The sequence below is a fragment of the Arachis duranensis genome, chromosome 6, assembly GCF_000817695.3.
Source record: "Arachis duranensis cultivar V14167 chromosome 6, aradu.V14167.gnm2.J7QH, whole genome shotgun sequence".
NCBI lineage: Eukaryota > Viridiplantae > Streptophyta > Magnoliopsida > Fabales > Fabaceae > Arachis > Arachis duranensis.
This window is the reverse complement of record NC_029777.3, coordinates 13,280,796-13,300,659: the sequence shown is the minus strand read 5'-3', so window position 1 is coordinate 13,300,659 and position 19,864 is coordinate 13,280,796. Positions and strand designations below refer to the sequence as shown.

The 19,864-nt window shown below is 36.3% G+C and overlaps 1 protein-coding gene across 1 annotated transcript in view; it reads right to left on the bottom strand.

Moving 5' to 3' along the window:
• The window catches only part of LOC107492737 (protein HUA2-LIKE 3), a 13,947-nt gene extending 6,887 nt beyond the window's left edge, over positions 1 to 7,060 (bottom strand). The window contains exons 1-8 of the mRNA XM_016113796.3: positions 6,599 to 7,060; positions 5,951 to 6,027; positions 3,230 to 5,254; positions 1,689 to 2,139; positions 999 to 1,107; positions 784 to 893; positions 523 to 677; positions 6 to 431 (exon numbers count right to left, since the gene is read on the bottom strand). Coding sequence (XP_015969282.1) covers positions 6 to 431; positions 523 to 677; positions 784 to 893; positions 999 to 1,107; positions 1,689 to 2,139; positions 3,230 to 5,254; positions 5,951 to 6,027; positions 6,599 to 6,721 — 3,476 coding nt within the window. The 5' untranslated portion in view covers positions 6,722 to 7,060. The remainder of the gene's footprint in view (positions 1 to 5; positions 432 to 522; positions 678 to 783; positions 894 to 998; positions 1,108 to 1,688; positions 2,140 to 3,229; positions 5,255 to 5,950; positions 6,028 to 6,598) is intronic.
• Positions 7,061 to 19,864: the final 12,804 nt, after the last annotated feature.

Sequence of the window (19,864 nt, the reverse complement as noted above, 5' to 3'; positions counted from 1 at the left end):
GTAGCAGAGAAGGTGGCGGTGGTGGTGGTGGAGGAGGTAGCATAGAAGGTGGTGGTGGTGGAGGTGAAGAGGATGGTGGTAGAGGTGGCGAAGAAAGAGGAACCTCCTGTGGAAGAGGAGGAACAAAGGATGGTTGGACATTCTTTTCCAACTGTGAGGCATCCCCATCTCCTCCCTCCACATTGCAATTTGAATTTGATTCAACATCAAAAGAGGGAGCCACATCTTCCATTTCAAGCTCACCATCAACGTCTTCCAACACACGTCTGTGTTTTTCAATTGCATGAGCAATTTCTGGCACTTCATGTACTTCAGAATCATGCTCGGGAGTGACAGCCTCAAAGTTCCCTCCATCAGAATCACTCCCTTCTTCATCTTCATCTTTAAGCATTTGAGGCATGCAAAATCCAGGAAGCTGAAAACTTGAGTTGCTGCACAACCAAATGCAACTTTTAAGTAAAAATTTCCTAGAAGTACGAGAAAGAATATCAGGACGAACTTTTTAGCACAACAAATTCAAACCTTCCATATTCGTCAACAAGCATACCCTCCATTTCTCTAACAGGGTCATCTAAAGGCCTCTCTGTCCGTAACGTACGTCGTGAATAAACACCTCGGATATGACGACGAATAATGGATTCTGGAAGGATTCTTCTCTCCAACCACAGCCTTAAAACCTAAGCAATTGCAAGGGAAGGTTATCGAGAATAATGATCCAAAAGAAAGATATATGAAAAAGCTACGAAGCATAAATATTTTAAGTAAACTGGAATATCAACTTGCCTTAAGACACTGCCTGCGATTCTCTTGCGAAGTATGTCCAGGAGGAGCAGCAGCAGACAATAGGCGTGAGAGGACAGCTTGCATAGCGGATGGATATGCTCCACCATCACCTGAGAAACCAGATTTATTTTTCAAGATCAATGTATAAACAAGCACATATTTACATCTTCCTTTCTGTAAGCAAGATTCAAGACTCACAAGTCATAAAAAATCACCTTTCAAACCACGAGAACTTTGAGCAATAGAATCAACAAGGAAAAATAGGTCCACCTTCCGATGCAGGCTTGACTCAGTTTCCAGACTTCGGACAAGAATTTCCATCACCTAGAATACAACCCACCATACCCAACCCCATAAAAGTACAGATATATCAAGAAACTAACTGAGAAGCATTAAGTGCAAAAAATTTGTTTAGGAAATAACATCGATGTAATTAAATGATGTTAATTCCCATTCAAAGTCCAGAAGGTTTACATGAATAAATAATTGTGCAGTTCTACACTATATTAACAAAATCCAAATTAAATCAATAAGCTTTCTGAAGTTGCAATTGCAAAACCATTTGACCAAATCTATACATTATACATATTATATGATGCACCCATTTATTCCTACTTCCAACAATACCATCGAAAGCAATGTGGTTAATCTTGGTGCTTTTATTGAATAATGCAAGTATAAAGAGAAAATATGGCATACTTCTCGAACTCATTGTAATTTGTAAAATGAAAGGTAAACTGTTGGAGTGCGGAATATTATAAAAGATTATTTGGAAGCTAAGTTGATTAAGTTGGAAGTTTATATACATGGTGAAATTATTCAGGATTCAATGATTAACCACATACTAATGGTGTTATGGTGGAAGGGGGGAATAACTAAAATTCAGAAGAATACAATTGTATTACCGTAGCAGCAATGCCAAACTTTGCACAGTCCATAGCTATTCGGGTTGCCCGCCCAATACTTTCCTTTGTCCTTGTCAATGTTCCAAGCATTGCTTCAAAGTACAACAAAGCAGCATTCCCTGCATCAGTTGACTTGCCTGTCAATCTTGATTGTTGATTTGCTACAGACCCATCTTTCCATCCATCAATGGGACCAGATGAAGTGTTCTTCTGGTGTACGTCAGGGCTACAACTTCCATTTTGTAGAATATTACTACTGTCCGATGTAGAAACATTGCAAACTGATGTATTTGGAGGTGATCCTTGAGGAACGCAGCCTCCACCACCAGTCAAGGACGGGCTTGACTGAATGCACAAAGTACCATTTTCACCCAAACAACCATTGGATATCGAGGTCAAATTCATATACTCCTCTTGCCCCTTGATTTCTACCCCTCTCACAGCCTCATGCCTTTAAAAAAAGTAATTTAAAAAAGAAAAGCGTTAACTTTCTTTGATTGAAGGAAATGCAGATATTACTGTTGAATAATCGTTTTCCTTTCATATGCACTATACAATTCTGCTAACTGATCACTATTTGACCAGGATCAAATTCTTCAAACGTGAGTAGGTTGGTAAAACGAGAAGGTAAGAGTCTAATCACCCTTGAATCAAGATAGTGGGACTCACACATTATGAAAACTACAAATTCAATGGTGATTAATACCTCACTTTATCACTTTACTAATCTCCTCACTCTAGAGAATCTTTTTCCATTTGACAGAACCTCAATAAACAGAACAAGTGCCAAAACGCAACAAGGAAATTTACCTTTGGCTGTACCAAAGTAAGCATGCAGCTAATGGGAGCAGAGATAAGAACAACAAAATGAACAGACAGAAACCAAAAGAAGCAGGCAAAAAATCAGGATTCAGAGTATGTATGGGTAATAATCGACAAAGGGGAGGATAAAGTGGAGTGTAGGGGATTGGGGCAGCAATAACTCAGATTGTGGGATACCTGAGAGCTTAATAGTCTTTTCTCAGCTAATGGAATGGCAACTGGCAACATTTTTTTTTTTCCATTTTTTCAGTTTTCATTTGTAAGGAGGTCTACCTCCATTTCTGATCTTAGTGTTCATTGCTGATGGTGTCTGCCTCCATTTTTTTTTTTTCACTTTTCCCTTATTCAAGTGTTAGCTTGGAAACACAAGTAATTGATCTAATATAGAAATTACAAATTCCACGTCAATGCTATTGTGAACAATGGTTCTTAATGGCGAACGGGAAAACAGCAGGGAACTTCAATGGTTTAAGACTACTACAGTGAAAATTTGTATAAGCAATGTAAAACCCAAAAACTCTCAGCATTTAGAATAAACTGGAAAATCTTCTTTAGTGCTTAAGCTTTACTAAGGGACTAAAAAATATTTGGATTTTCTAGAAGAGATCCATTTTAAATAATAAAAAATGTGTTTTCAACCCAAAAAAAGGCAGTAAAAATGGTTTCAGATGGTCAAAAACTAGTAAATAGTTTAAGCAGATGCCAAAAGCTAAACTCACATGTTTTTAATTCTGCTGCCTTCATCAATGGCTTGCTTTGAGCACTGTGTATCCTCACAAACAACCTTGTTCTCACCCACATTAATGCTACTTTGAGGTATCACTTTACCACTTTCATCGGGACCTGCCACAGGATCAACACTTATTCCATTAAGTTCTAATGTATCAGATGGATTTGAATGATTCACAGTTTTCATATTGTCTTCATCTTTTGGTGGCAATGATGGACCTGGAGAATCTTGATTGCTTCTAACTTCACAACACTTCACATCAAGATTGGGAGACATGTTTCCATGTAACTGAATTTGTGAATCTGTTTTAGCACCCTGATCGACCACAGAATCACCAAGATTTTCACCAACTTGATCCACACCATCTAGGACAACATCTTTGCAAGCTTCATGGCATTGATACTTGCTCAACTGCTTATCCACTTCAGAAGATGACTTATTCTCTGTTGAAATCATTGCATTTGAACAGGTGGTGATACTAGATACACTGATGTGAGAACAACCAATGGCACACGATTCCAAGCCTTGCGTTTCTAAATCAGTACCTCCTTTACTGCAATTTGTGGTCATGCAAGGGCATCTCTTTGTGGAAGTTCCACTCGATGTCAATAAGGATGACAATGGCTCGTTGCAAGCTTGATCTTCTACAGCAGCATTAGCAGACATAGCTTCTAAAGCACGATGGAGGCGCTTAGATGGAGGTAAAGCAGCTTCAACATCCATTGTGCAGCCAAACATTTTCTCTTTTTTTGTTTTACAAATCTGAGATCCACTTTCAAAATGTGGCTCTAACAAATTTGAAGAAGAAACGAGAACCACTGTTCCATTCAATGCTACCGGATCCTCACCAGCCAGGCTACCATTTTCACAATTTGAGGATGTGATTATCTGCTTTGGTGAGTTAACAATGTCTTCCTTATAGCTTTTCTCTTGAGCTTGCACAGTGCTATTGAGCTCTGCCTCACTGGATGATTTGCCCATTCTAACTCTGGCTCGTTTTGATAGGGGCAAGTGTTCATCTCCGTCTTGATTTAAGCATTTCTCAATTGAATTTCCACACATATTCTGCAAACTGTGATTGGCATTTTGAGATTCAGGCTCCTCTTTCCTGATGGATGGCGTGGCAGAATCATTATTTGCCCTCTTCCTATTTGGTTTTCTTTTCTTCTTATTGAATACAGCCTTAATTTCTAGATCAAGCCCTTTCTTCAACTCAACTTCAAATTCAGGCCACTCACTATTCTCAGACTGTCCAAGTTTAAAATCTGAATCTAGTGTACTTCCCTCATTTGGGCTAAAGGAATCAGAATCAACAGCAATATTTTCAGAACCATTGTCCTCCATGCTGACATCGGAGGCATATGCTGAAGAATCAGCATCATCACACCCAGAGAGATCAGGTGATTTTTTAATCCGTTTGTTCCTGGTTATAGGCACAATATGAGTTACTTCACCAGCATTACCTCCAGCATCACAAGGCACAACAATGTTGTGGACTCGTGATGAGCTTCTAGATCTTCGAACAGGCTCATTTCTTTGTAGTACATGGCTTTCCAGATGCAAGTCTTTGCATCTTCCTGGAGATGGGGAAGTTACTGGCAAAGGTGAGTTCCCAGTTGCAGTTGCAACAGCATCATCAGTAGGTTCTTCCAATGATACCTCATTATTACAGGATTCACCCCTAATTGCAACTACTGGACCATTCTCAGCTGCACAAACTAGGTCTTGTCTGTCAGTCAAATTTGAAGATTTATTTTGTGAATCATGTGTCAAAGGAGCATCTCTTTGAACCTTTACGTTAGCATACGAGTCAGCTGGCTTTGAGACATCTACATTAGTAACTTGATCATTGGAGCAAGTTTTCTGAACTTGGATGTCTCGCTTTAACTTTTCATAACTGGCAATAATCTCCTTTACTGCACGCACAAAATCAGCACCCCTTCCCTGTCGTTTGGCAAGAGACTGTTTCTTCTCTTCAGTAAAGGCTTCAACATCAGCAGGATTGCAGAATGCTCTTCACAACAAAATATCACTCAAAATAAGACAAATTGCAAACCAAGCAAAATTCAGACTTAGACATAGGAAAACAACTGAAGGCAGCCAGAAGAGTTTGCAGTTCCACATTGCAACACATATAAACAAAGTCTTCTAAAGCCAATACAGTTAGCGGAAAGATTATTGTATCCTGCCCTATCATTCAATTGAATCATCATGAAGAACTAAATCAAAATTTAACTTGTGATATTATCTTTTCATATCCTTCAAGGATGGTGCAAATCATTTCCTCCCCTAATTAAAAATGCAGGTTCCAATCCATGTTCAGTCACATAACCGAGAAAGAGAACAATTCCAACTTACAGAAATCACCCTCAACTTTAAATACAATATAAAAAGCTATGAAGATCAACATAAGCATTATTATAACCAACTGTAATCTCAAACCCTCACGTTGAAGAAAATATGCCTAGCAATGGAGATGTATCAATGTTCTCATATAAAAGCTGCACATGCACGAAATTATATATTCTTACTTCAATTTCAACTAATTTCTAACTTCCATGGACATCAAATAAGCAAAGAACAAAAACAAGTTTCTAATTAGTTTTAATAAACATATGCAGAGGAAGGGATGGGACTACAGGAAGGGTGAGAAGTGGTTTTAACTACTAATAGCAATTCAATCAACTGAGAAATGGATTTGATTACATACATTTGTTGGGTTCCAAAGAAGTAAACAAGTACTTTCTTCCCATCAGAGGAATAACCCCACTTCTCCGGCTCACTTACCTGCAACCAGCAAAGAAAATCAAGCAAAGCTTACAGGATAACCAAGAAACAACAATAAGAACAAAGCCCTTTCGACTAAGCACAGGCAGTTACGTGGATCAAATGAATGCTCCTATCATCAGCCATATCTTAAACATCTAAAAGCACATGCAACCAAGCAAGAATAAGAAGAAAGAAAAATTAATAAAATTCATCGTGCCCATTAAAAGAAGCATAATACAAGTCAACTAAAATCTATTGTGGCCATTACAAGAATTAGTCCACAGTCTCTCTCTATTCTCCACCTTATATTCCTCATCAATTTTTCGAATCATCTAACCCCAGCGTGAGTTATACAACAAATATAAATATCTCTATATATCTACAAGATTATCATTTGACTAAGCCTGTAAGTATATAACATCAAGATGATACATAACCGCATGATGACAGGAAAAAGCTTCATACTAATGTAATCCAGCATGCAATTCGATTCAGTAAAGAATACGGCGTTATAAACAAAATTTTAAAAAAAGCACAACCAACCAAAAATATACAAACTTTCACTAAAAATTTGGGAAGTGGCACCTACCGTGGCGGGCCAGGCAGGGAAGCCCTTAACCTTAGCAAGCACGAGATCTCCGACCTTCCACTGCCGACGTGCGGCGGCAGCCGCCGCCGCCTTCCTGGCGCCCTTCTTGCGACTGGGCGCCATAAATTACGCAGAGTCAAGAAAAAGGAAGCGATTCGAACTGAATCAAAGAACCAGACTCAAGAAAACACCGAATTCGCCAAGAAATCGAATCAGAAATGGGCTGCACAGTGTGTAATTGGACGGTGATGGAGCTGACAAGCATTGAAACACAGGTGTAATCGAGAAATTGAAGGTGATCGAAGGAAGAAACCCTAATTCATAGAGAGAAGAAGTGGTGTTTTGTTTTGTATTGGTTTGGTTCAGCGAATGAGAGAGAGGGGTTGAAGGAGGTGGCGGTGGTGGCCGCTTTAGGGTGCGCAGGTAAAGAGGGTAGAAGTGTGGCTCTGTGCGTGTGGGTTCATAGTTTCATTGAGTTCATATACTCCGTGAAGTGTGCTAACGTGCGCTGCGTGCTCACTATAAACTATAGGCACGTCACGTGACTGACACTGTCCCGGTCTCCAGCCCCAAATGCCCAAATATTTTCAGTACTTCCAAAGGATCCTTCCTTGGTTTGGGGAGATTAAATTAGCGACTAAATTCTCATTTTGGTCCTGACATTCACGCGATTACTCATTTTGGTTCTTGAAATTTAAAATTATCTATATTGGTCTTCCAGATTCAAGTTTGGACACCAATATGGTCCCTCGACTCTTTCCGGTGATGATTAGGCAAATAGAGTGCTAAGATGACACTGTCATGTTGAACGCTGTCACAGCTAGCTGACATGGCGAGAGTTGTATTTGTATCCAATTTAGTCCTTGAAATCCTAATTATCTTATTATTTATCTGAGTTATAATGACAAAGTTTTAATAAGGGAGACTAAATTGGATACAAATACAACCCTCGCTACATTAATTAGCCGTTACAGCGTCTAACGTGTATAAGTAATTTTAAATTTCGGGGACCAAAATAAATAATCACGTGAATCTCAGGGACCAAAATGGAGATTTAATATTAAATTAGCACTATTACTTATTTCTCTCATTTAATTTCACATTTTGCTGAGCACATTGGTTAAGAAACCACAAAATAGTATTATTATTTATTTCTCGCATTTAATTTCACATTTTGCTGAGCATATTGGTTAAAAAATCAACAACTAAAATTTAGAGTAAACTATCAAAATAGTATTAAAAAATTTACATTTATAAAAATATAGAAAGAGAAAATTTTGTAATGAATATATTTAGAGTTTGTTACGCGAGTTTGTTAGTGAATGTGCATGACTCACATGTCTTGTGAAAATATAAAAGGTACAGTCTCTGCACACATCATGTAATGTACTAATTGTTCTATAATCAATTACTATCACTCTCATGACAGATTCTCTTTGTTCTCATTTGAATCCATTACACCAATATGGTATCATCGAGCTAAGTCACTGCTGATTCAGGAGATCCTTTTTTTTTTCATTCATTCTTCTTTTTCTCATGACTCTTGTCACATTCTCAATCACAAAAGGTGTTCTTGTACCTTTACAAGATAAACTTGATGAAACAAATTTCATCACATGGCAACAATTGACTTTATTTATAATTTATGGGCAAAAGCTCCAATATCACCTCTTTACTAAAAAAGTCCTTGCACTATCTCCGCTGCATATACCGAATGGCGTACTATTGACTACTCTCTAATTTTTTGTTTCTTTCTTTCATAGACGGGTCCTTCAAAAGTCGCAAGGTGCACTGCCAATTCGCTCATGAAATTTGGAACAAGCTTTAAGAATATTTTGCTGCCTCAACACGCACAAAGATCAAGCAATACGAGGCTCAACTACAAACTCTCAAGAAAAATAATTTCTCTGCCTCTGACTACATTGCTAAGATCAAAGATTTGGTAGACTCTTTTCGCGCCATTGGCTGCAATCTCATTGATGAAGAACATATTGATGCTTTGTATGCTGACCTTCCTGAGGAATACATTTCATAAATCATTATGGTTACGTCCAAATCCGATGCCTTCACCGTACTGAAGCATCTCTAGTTACTCATAAGGGTCTTCTTGAAAAATACAAGAACCTACATTCTGGAAATTCTCAAGCAAACCTTGTTCAATCTATCCTATTCAATCAACCTTCACATTCTCGAGGAAACCTTGTTCAATCATACCTTGCAACGCCATTTATCGCCGCTGATTCAAACTGGCACCCTAACACGAGCGCGTCCCATCATCTCACATATGATGTTGGAAGCCTAATCTCTTCTTCAGAATATACAGGCCACGACCAATTGTTTATCAACAATGGTAAATAGTGCTCCCCTTAAATTGATTGGTAATTCCGTTCTTGAACATTTTCCTTCTAAAAGAACTTTTCAATTAAAGGATATATTGCATGCACCTGAAATTGCTAAGAATTTTATTAGTGTCTCTAAGTTTTGCCTTGATAATAATATCTTTTTTGAATTTCATTCATTCCATTGCATTGTCAAATCACACGAACCAAGGAAACACTACTCTAAGGACTTCTTAGGCATGGCATTTATGTTTTTCAAATTATACGGATTCCTGGCTCTTTACCCTCTCTTATAGTTCCTAAATCTTTGTTAGCTTCCCTCACCAACACTTACTCGTTTATGTTTTTCAAATATTATGTGAGTTTTGTGTTGGATTTTTTCTCTCCTTTGTGAGGCCCAAGCCCAATATTTTGGGGTGTATTCTTGAACCCTAGTGTCACAATCCTAATTCTGATTTTGGGGATCATTTGAGAGAAAGAGAGTAGCCACCAAAGAGAGAAAGAGAAGGGAAAAAATAGAATTCTCGTTTTTGCCCAAAGCAGTAAATTTCAAATGGAAGTTTCTCAATTGTTTAGCGTTGGATCGGCTTGAAATTTAAACTGCGTGTTTCTATCATCTTGTTCTTCATTTTGGTCGGTGAAGATGTTGATTGGAGATTTGTAGTGAGAGAAATTAGGTTTTCCATTTTTACACAGAGCAACAATTTTGGAACGGCAGTTTCTCATTTTTTCATCGTTGGATCGACTTGAAATTTGGACTGTAGATTCTTTGCATCTTGTTCTTCATTCTGAACGGTGAAGATTTTAATTGAAGGTCTGCAGAGGAAGAAATTGGCTTTGACAGCAGCTTTGTTTTTTGGGTATATTTCATTTTCTTGCTTCTTATTTGTGAGCTTTGGTGCTTTGATGTTTTGACTGGTTATATGCACGTTTTTGTGCTTTGTTTGAAACTCTCTTGTACCTCATTTGATTATAGTGGAGCTATTTCATTGGTCTGGACGACCCGTGATTTTTACCTCTCACATTGAGGGGGTTTTCCACATTAAAATCTCGGTGTGTTCTTGTTATTGTTTTACTTGCTATATTTGCTTGTTATAGTTGCTGCCATATTGAGTTGTGAGTGCTTCCATATTATTCTTGTGTTGGATATTTGTATCGTTTCCGCTGGTAGGCTCTTTCATATTGGTATCAGAGCTTGTTGGTATTTTTTCTAGGCTTGTGATTCTGTGAACAATGGAAGCTAATACTAATACTAGTAGGATGATCACTCTTAATGGTCCTAATTATGATTTGTGAAAGTCAAAAATGGAAGATTTACTTTATGTCAAAAATTTTCATCAACCAGTTTTTGGTACAGAAAAGTCTAATGATAAATCTGATGATGATTGGACTTTATTGCATAGACAAGTTTGTAGATATATTAGGCAGTGAGTTGACGATAATGTGTTGAACCATATTATTGGAGAGACACATGCTCGGACCCTTTGGATTAAGTTTGAACAGTTGTATGCTCGAAAAACTGGGAATAACAAGATGTTTTTTATCAAGCAGTTGTTGGCTTTGAAATATACAGATGTGGCATCAATGACAGATCACTTGAATAATTTTCAAAGAATTATGAATTAGTTATCTTCCATGGGTATCAAGTTTGATGAAGAGGTTCAAGGATTGTTACTTCTTGGCTCCTTACCAGACTCATGAGAAATTCTCAGAATGTCATTGTCTAATTCTACTCCTGATGGTGTAATCTTTATGGATCTTGCCAAGAGCAGTGTTTTGAATGAAGAGATGAGAAAAATGTCACAAGGTACATCGACTACACATTCAGATGTTCTTGTTTTTGAGTCTAGGGGGAGAAACAAAAGTCGAGATCCTAAAAGTAGAGATCAAAGCAGAAGCAAGTCTCGAGGAAAGTATAAGAATATTGAGTGTCACCATTGTGGTCAAAAGGGACATGTGAAAAAATTTTGTTGGCAGCTAAAGAAGGAGAAAGCCAAGACAAGTAAAGACAAGAGCACAAATAAAGATGATGGTAGCAAGGAAGACAAGGTTAATGTAACTCATGATGATTTTCTTATTGTTGAGGAGTTTGAATCTGTTAACCTTATTGATAATAGCACTAGTTGGGTGATTGATAGTGGTGCTTCTATTCATGTTACATCTAGGAGGGATTTGTTTACATCTTATACTCCTAGTGATTTTGGTGATGTGAAAATGGCTCATCAAGATGTTGCAAAATGTGCTGGTGTTGGACAAGTTTGCTTAGAAACCTCCAACGGTACCAAGTTGACTTTGAAGCGTGTGAAGCATGTTCCAGATATTCGGTTGAACTTACGTTCTGTTGGTAAGTTGTGTGATGAAGACTTGGATAGCTCATTCTATCATGATAGTTGGAAGCTCACCAAAGGTTCCATGGTTGTTGGTAGAGGTACTCGACATTCTACTCTTTATTTAACTCAAGCAAAGATTGTGAAAGATATTGTTAATGCTGCTGATTTTGCTAATGAAACTGATTTATGGCATAAGAGATTATGTGATATGAGTGAGAAGGGCATGAATATGTTATCCAAGAGAAATCTTTTATCTGGTTGTAAGGTTGCTTTACAAAAGTGCAACCATTGCTTTGCTGGGAAACAAAACAGGATTTCTTTCAAGAGCCATCCACCTTCAAGGAAGTCAGAGATACTTGACTTGGTGCATTCTGATGTATGTGGGCCGATGAAGACAAGAATACTTGGAGGGTCTATCTATTTTGTAACCTTTATTGATGATCATTCTAGGAAAATATGGGTTTATACTTTGAAGATCAAAGATCAAGTTTTGAATGTGTTCAAGCAATTTCAAGCTTCCGTTGAAAGAGAAACTGGGAAGAAGTTGAAATATATTCGTACTGACAATGGTGGTGAGTACTCAGGTCCATTTGATGCTTATTGTAAAGAGCATGGTATAAGACATCAGAAAACTCCTCCGAAGACTCCTCAGTTGAATGGCCTGGCTGAAAGGATGAACAGAACATTGGTTGAAAGAGTTAGGTGCTTATTGTCACAGTCTGGATTGGCAAAATCCTTTTGGGGTGAAGCTTTGAGCATTGTTGTTCATGTCTTGAACCGGACACCATGTGTTCCCTTACAATTTGAAGTGCTAGAGAAGGTATGGTCAGGTAAAGATGTTTCTTATGATCATTTAAGAGTCTTTGGATGTAAAGCTTTTGTTCATATTCCTAAAGATGAGAGATCTAAGCTTGATGTAAAGCTATGGCATGGATGAGTTTGGTTATAGGTTTTATGATCCTGTTAATAAAAGGTGATTCGGAGTAGAGATGTTGTCTTTGTTGAAGATCAAACATTGAAGGATGTTGATAATGCAGAGAAGCCAATGGTTCAGCCTAATGATGATTTTTCTGACTTGGATATTACTCCCTCTATGCCTATGGTAGAAGATGGTAGAGTTAAAGCTCAAAATAATGAGCATGATACAGGTGCAAGTGAAGATGGAACACTTAATCTGATACTTGATGAAGTTGGTGATGATGATCAAGATGAAGAACCAGCTTTAGAAATTCCTGCAAATACACTCAGAAGGTCTACAAGAGAGAGGAAACCTTCGTCAAGATATTCTCCACATGAGTTTGTTTTTTTGACTGATGGGGGAGAACCTGAATGCTTTGGAGAGGTTGTTGAAGATGAAAGCAAAGCTCAATGGCTTGAAGCTATGCAAGAAGAAATGAAGTCCTTGCTTGAGAATGATACCTATGAGTTAGTGAAGCTACCCAAGGGTATGCGAGTTTTGAAGAACAAATGGGTATTCAGAATCAAGAATGAAGAACACAATTTTAAGCCTCGATATAAGGCTAGATTCGTTGTTAGAGACTTTAGCCAGAGAAAATATGTTGATTATGAGGAGATCTTTTCTCCTGTTATGAATATGTCATCCATTCGTGCTGTGCATGGATTAGCAGCGTCTCTTGATTTGGAGATTGAGCAAATGGATGTGAAGACAACTTTTCTTCATGGTGATTTAGATCAGGAGATCTACATGGAGCAACCGGAGGGCTTTGTTGTTAAAGGAAAGGAAGATTTTGTGTGCAAGCTTAAGAAGAGTCTTTATGGGTTGAAGCAAGCTCCAAGACAGTGGTACAAAAAGTTTGAATCTGTTATGGGGAAGCATGGTTACCGTAAGACAACTTCAGATTATTGTGTATTTGTGCAAAATTTTCTGATTATGATTTTATCATTCTTTTGTTTTATGTGGATGATATTTTGATTGTGGGTAAGAATACTTTGAGGATTAATGGGTTGAAGAAACAGTTGAGCAAGTTCTTTGCTATGAAGGACTTGGGTCCTGCCAAACAAATTTTGGGCATAACTATTACTCGTTATAGAGATTCCAAGAAGCTTTATTTGTCACATGAGAAGTACATAAAGAAGCTACTTCAAAGGTTTGGCATGAATGATGCCAAATGTGTTGCTAGTTCTTTTGCTCCTCATTTTAAGTTGAGCACCAAGCAGTGTCCAATCACTGATGAGGAGAAACAAGCAATGGATGAAATTCCTTATGCCTCAGCTGTTAGAAGCTTGATGTATGCTATGGTGTGTACTAGACCAGACATTGCTCATGAGGTTGGTACTGTGAGTCGTTTTCTCTCTAATCCAGGTAAAGAACATTGGAATGCTGTTAAATGGATTATGAGATATCTCAAATGTACAACTAACTTGAGTTTGAGTTTTGGTGGTGAGAAACATTTGCTAGTTGACTTTACTGATGCAGACATGGCAGGAGATATTGATTCTCGAAAGTCTACTTCAGGTTATTTGGTCAAGTTTGTAGGGGGAGCTATTTCATGGCAGTAAAGGCTACAAAAGTGCGTTGCACTTTCTACCACAGAGGCAGAGTTTATTGCAGCAACTGAAGCATGTAAAGAGTTGTTATGGATGAAGAAATTTCTTGCAGCACTTGGTTTCAAGCAAGACCGTTATGTGTTGTTGTGTGATAGCCAAAGTGCTATTCATCTTGTCAAGAATTCTACTTTTCATCCAAGATCTAAACATATTGATGTTAGGTATCACTGGACACGGGATGCGTTAGATTCTAAGTTGTTGGAACTTGAGAAAGTTCACACTGATGACAATGGTGCTGATAGGATGACAAAAGCATTGTCAAGAGAAAAGTTTGAAACATGTTGTTTGATTGCCAAAATGGCGAGGGACTCCACCTAGTCGAGAAGGGGGAGATTTGTTGGATTTTTTCTCTCCTTTGTGAGGCCCAAGCCCAATATTTTGGGGGTGTATTCTTGCACCCTAGTGTCATAATTCTAATTCTGATTTTGGGGGTCATTTGAGAGAAAGAGAGTAGCCACCAAAGAGAGAAAGAGAAGGGGGAAAACAGAATTTCCGTTTTTGCCCAAAGCAGTAAATTTCAAATGGTCGTTTCTCAGTTGTTTACCGTTGGATCGGCTTGAAATTTAAACTGCATGTTTCTATCATCTTTTTCTTCATTCTGGTCGGTGGAGATGTTGATTGGAGATTTGCAGTGAGAGAAATTGGCTTCGCAAGAGAGAAATTAGGTTTTCCATTTTTACACAGAGCAGCAATCTTGTAACGGCAGTTTCTCATTCTTTTACCGTTGGATCAACGTGAAATTTGGACTGTAAATTCTTCACATTTTGTTCTTCATTTTGAACGGTGGAGATTTGGAGGTCTGTAGAGGGAGAAATTGGCTTCGACAGCAGCTCTGTTTTCTGGTATATTTCATCTTCTTACTTCTTATTCATGAGCTTTAGTGCTTTGATGTTTTGGCTGGTTATATGCACGTTTTTATGCTTTGTTTGAGACTCTTTTGTATCTCATTTGATTATAGTAGAGCTATTTCATTGGTCTGGACCACCCGTGGTTTTTACCTCTCACATTGAGGGGTTTTCCACATTAAAATCTCAGTGTGTTCTTGTTATTGCTTTATTTGCTATATTTGCTTGTTATAATTGCTGCCATATTAAGTTGTGAGTGCTTCTATATTGTTTTTGTGTTAAATATTTGTGTCGTTTCCGCTGTTAGACTCTTTCACTTTGTTGATTCCTTTACACGCAATACGTATTTATATCTTCTTTCCTGTAAAGCATAAGTTTATAATTGTTTTGTTCAATACCAAACACTCGTGGAATGCCAAATTGGACTTAAGCTAAAGCCATTCAATCGGATCATGGATGGAAATTTATCTCACACCAGTTCAAACAACATCTACAAACTAATGGCATCATTCACCGCTTTATTTATCTATACACACATCAACAAAATGGAAATAGTTGAGCGCAAGCATCGACATATCACTGAAATTGGCCTTGCTCTCTTAGCCACTGCCTTACTACCTCTTGAATATTGAGAAGGCCCCTTCCTCCCAACAACTTTTCTTATCAACCGCCTACCTTCTTCTGCTCTTCAACCACAAGTCTCCATATGAATTTTTTCATGGAATCAAACCAAATTACTCTATGCTTCGAGATCTTTAGTTGAGCTTGTTATCCAAATCTTAGACCATATAATAAACACAAATTTGACTACCTATCTAAGAAATGTGTTTTTCTTGAGTATGCACCCCAACACAAAGGATTCTTGGGTATGCTCGTTTTGCTTGTTGAGTAATAATGGTATGGTTCTACTTCTTTAATATGGAGCTTATCACCAAGATTTCCCCTAACAACCACGGCCTGAAAAGGAAGAAGAGAGTAGTGAGGTCAATGAACATTTTGTAATATGTGCTAAATCAACTCCATAACTTAGCACTAAGCATTACAAGTAATGTAAAGATTAGGTTAAGTACCTCGTCAAATGCAATGATAGTGGAATGTAAGCTAAGTTCGGTGTAAAAAAAAATCTGAACTTTCAATTTTTATAATGATATATATATCCATTTAAAAAGTTTATGGATTTAATTACAACATAAGTCAATTCAAGTTAATTTTTTTTATTTTTAATATTAAAATTTGGAAAATTAAGGTAGTAAATTTTTTTTATTTTATAACATACATATTTTTAACTATTTGACTTTAGTTGACTATACTCTTAATTAATTGATTCTTTAGCGAAACTTATATCAATTTTATATTTTATAGTAATGAATGAAAAATTTATTATTCAAATACTAAATTTATTGGTACTACAATATGCACTATTCAATTACTCTGCAAACAAAACAAGTACAAATTTTCTAATAAAAGAAAATAAAAGATGAATATAAAAATATTGAAATTTTAGAACAAGAATTTTAATTTTACATTGGAGGAGAGACTAAATTGAATTAAAATCAATTAATATAAAACATTATCATGATTGAGATGGTTCTTTAAGATATAGGTAGATTTGGAAGAATAACATAACAAAACGACCAAAAAATAAAAGGAAGAAGAGACGAAAATAAGATAGAGAAGCAATAAAGATGGCGATGATGATGATGACGAAGGTGGATGGTAGATTTGGAGATAGAAGGAGGTCATATTATTGAGATAATAGTATGTCCAAGATCTAATATATTATGATTGACTCTCGGATAAGTGGGAAATGGTTGGGAATAAGCAATATGACTATAATTCAATCAATCATGTGTAAAATAATTTGTTATTGTTATTATATTAAAATATTAATATAATAAGGTCCTGGATTAAATTTAGAGATTTATTATTGTGATAGTAATCATAACATTGAGAGATAAATTTTTTATAATTTAATATAAATTTTGTTTGAAACAACAAGAGCTCAACACAAACGTGGAGCGTTTGAGACATAAAACAAACAATAAAATAACACTTATGATAACCACCTAAAATTTTCAACAAATACGTATCCACATGTCATCTCCGACATTGCCATCAATAACAAAAGGGATCATCGCACCTACACTCCTTGTAATTAATCATAGTCGTGTTAATAATGTCTCCATCACATTTTCCTGTATTTTGAAACAATCTCCTATTTCTTTCCAACCAGACGTTTCAAATAACCGCAAAGAAACTTATGAACCACTTCTTGTTTTCCAGTTTCCTCCTTCTTAGTTGTGACACATGTCCTGATTTGAAAGTGTTCCTTTAAAGTATCGAGAACGGACCATTTTTTGCCAAATTCAGATAACCAAGCGCACCACACCTGCCATGTAAGTTCACAACCAAGAAACAAGTGGTAGACATATTAAACATTCTTATTACATAAAACACACACATTATCACCCTGATTAACAATTCCAACTCGACACAGCCTTTCCTTTGTATTCATTCTGCCTATCAAAGCAAACCAAGTAAATAGCTCAACACTTGGAAGGACTAAACCTTTTCAAATAGTCTTAGTGAAGTTATAACTTGTTACGTCCTCCGGAAGCGTCTCTGCCTGTAGTACCTGCACAAAAGAGTTAGTAGAAAACACACCTTGCTTGTCAAACTTTCAGACAACTCTATCCTCTCTGTCAGAAGCTAGTTTAACTAGCCTCAAGGTTTCGTGTAATTGATTCACAAGTTCCAACTCCCATTGGAATAGCTCACACCTCCATTAGAAGTTCCAAATCTACTCTAACCCATCCTAAAATTCACAAACCCCTATGACAATGCCTTTTTGGGTTGAAACCGAGAACAACCTTGGAAACCTATCCTTCACAAAACCTCATCTTAACCAGACATCTTCTCAAAAGTGAGTTTTCCTGCCATCACCAATCTCCATTGACAAGCCAGTTATCAGCTTGTTTCTTATAGGTTGCTCATTTATTTGTAACTGATAAATATGTTTCCATGGCCCCCTCTAGTGGGTAAATCCTGAATGGATAAAAGCTTGTTAGAGGAGAGATTATTACAGGAGCATACCACTTTTTTCTACAATAAAAATTCCTCTTTAGAGAACCTCCACCACCACCTAAATAACAGAGCTGTATTGCGGAGCATCACATCACTGACTCCTAACCCGCCTAACCTTTTTGGAGCTTGGACCACTTTCCATCTAACCAAAGCCATGTCATTCCTCCCATCCTTCTTACCCCACAAGTATCTTCTCTATAATAAAATAAGTTTCTCCGCAACAGCTTTTGACATTTTATATAACCTTAAATAATATACCGGCAAACTATTTAAAACTGCTTTGATAAGTATTAACTTTCCCACTTTATTAAGAACCTTAGATTTTCCTAAGCTGAACTTCTCATCCACTTTGTCTATTATTGGCTTATAAGTCTTGACCAACCTCGGATTCGCACCTAGAGGGATTTCCAGGTATTCAACCGGAAGAGCAGCTTCCTTAGCTTGCCCCCCAACAGACTACATATGCTCTGAACCCACTGTTGATCACAATTAATTAGTATCAAACTCGATTTTTTTCAAAATTGATGCTTAACTCTGACATCAATTTGAAGCATCGTAAAAGTCTTTTGGTCATAGGATCATTAGAAGGGACATTAATAATTCGAAAAGATCAATATATATATATATATTGCATATAGAGATATGACCATTGAATTGACTCACTTTGAGAATTCCTAATAGTTATAATTACCACATATTCGTCAATAGGATATTATCAAAATGAACATAGTAATAGAGTTCCTTTGACCTACGACTATCATAGTAATTAACAATATATTTATTATACTTTGATTCCGGACACCTAATACCCTAGGGTGCTAGTTGAATGGATATTGGGTATGATTTAAATACTTGTAGAATTAATAATTAGTCAATAAGAAATCCGTCAACTCTCGGTAAAGAGTTTGAACTCTATGATTATAATGACTGAGATGAATAAAACCTTGGCCAAGGAAATTGAATGAATGAAGAAATGAGTTTTTTAAGTCATTCACAGTTCATTATTGCTGCGTTTGGTTAGTGTCATTTAGATACAAAGACATAAACACAAATACACAAGTACACATAGACACAAATATACACAAATTTTATTATTGTATTTGGTGATGATACACAAGACACAATATCTAATTCAAATGTTTATTTTACCCTAAATATAACCAGTGACGGATCCAGAAAATTTTGGTAGTGGGGGCAAAATTTATATAACATTATAATTATTTTTATAATAAAAATAATATATGTATATAAAAAATTAAATATTAAATTATTTATTAATTATTATATATCTGTGTATAAATATATGTATTGTTTAACTTATTTTTAATGTGTATTTTATATTTTAATATATATTTTATACAAATAATTATTTTTTATGTACATATAGCATGATTATTGTCATGATTATATTTTGTTATTGTAAAATATGATTAGCCTTTAAAATATCTAATATACAAATTAAAACACTAAAATAGTAATTTAAATAATAATATATAATTTAAAATTCTATTCTTTTAGGTAATTAAGTACCAAAAGTTGAGTAAAAATTTATTGTGGGGTCAAATTTAATAATTTAATGGGGCAAATAAATATTATTATCATATACTACTCAAAAAAATTCCAAATTGTAGTGGGGGCGCTTGCCCCCACAACAATGTATGTAGAACCGTCCCTGAATATAACCATCACTGCCATTATCATTATCATTTGTTTCGAACACCAATGCTAATTTTTCAAATTCAATCCAAATCAATATCATGAAAAAACTTAATTATTAGTTTAATAATTTAAATTAAAAATTGAAATAGAATGAAGAATTTCAATAATTATATTTTAAAAATTAAAAACTGATCTACAATTAAAATATAAAAAAATAAAAGTGAGAGGGATGTGATGAGATTTGAGAAAAGTGATAGAAGCAAAAAAGAAGGTGATGACAAACTGCAGATCTAGCCAAAAAAAAAGAAAACAAAGGAGCTGGAATAGATCTGAAAAATGGTGGTGGTGAAGCAATGAGACCCATGGCGACGCAACGAGACCCGTGGTAACGACGATCTACAGTGGCGAAAATAGGGTGACATGGTGACATCCATGACTGCC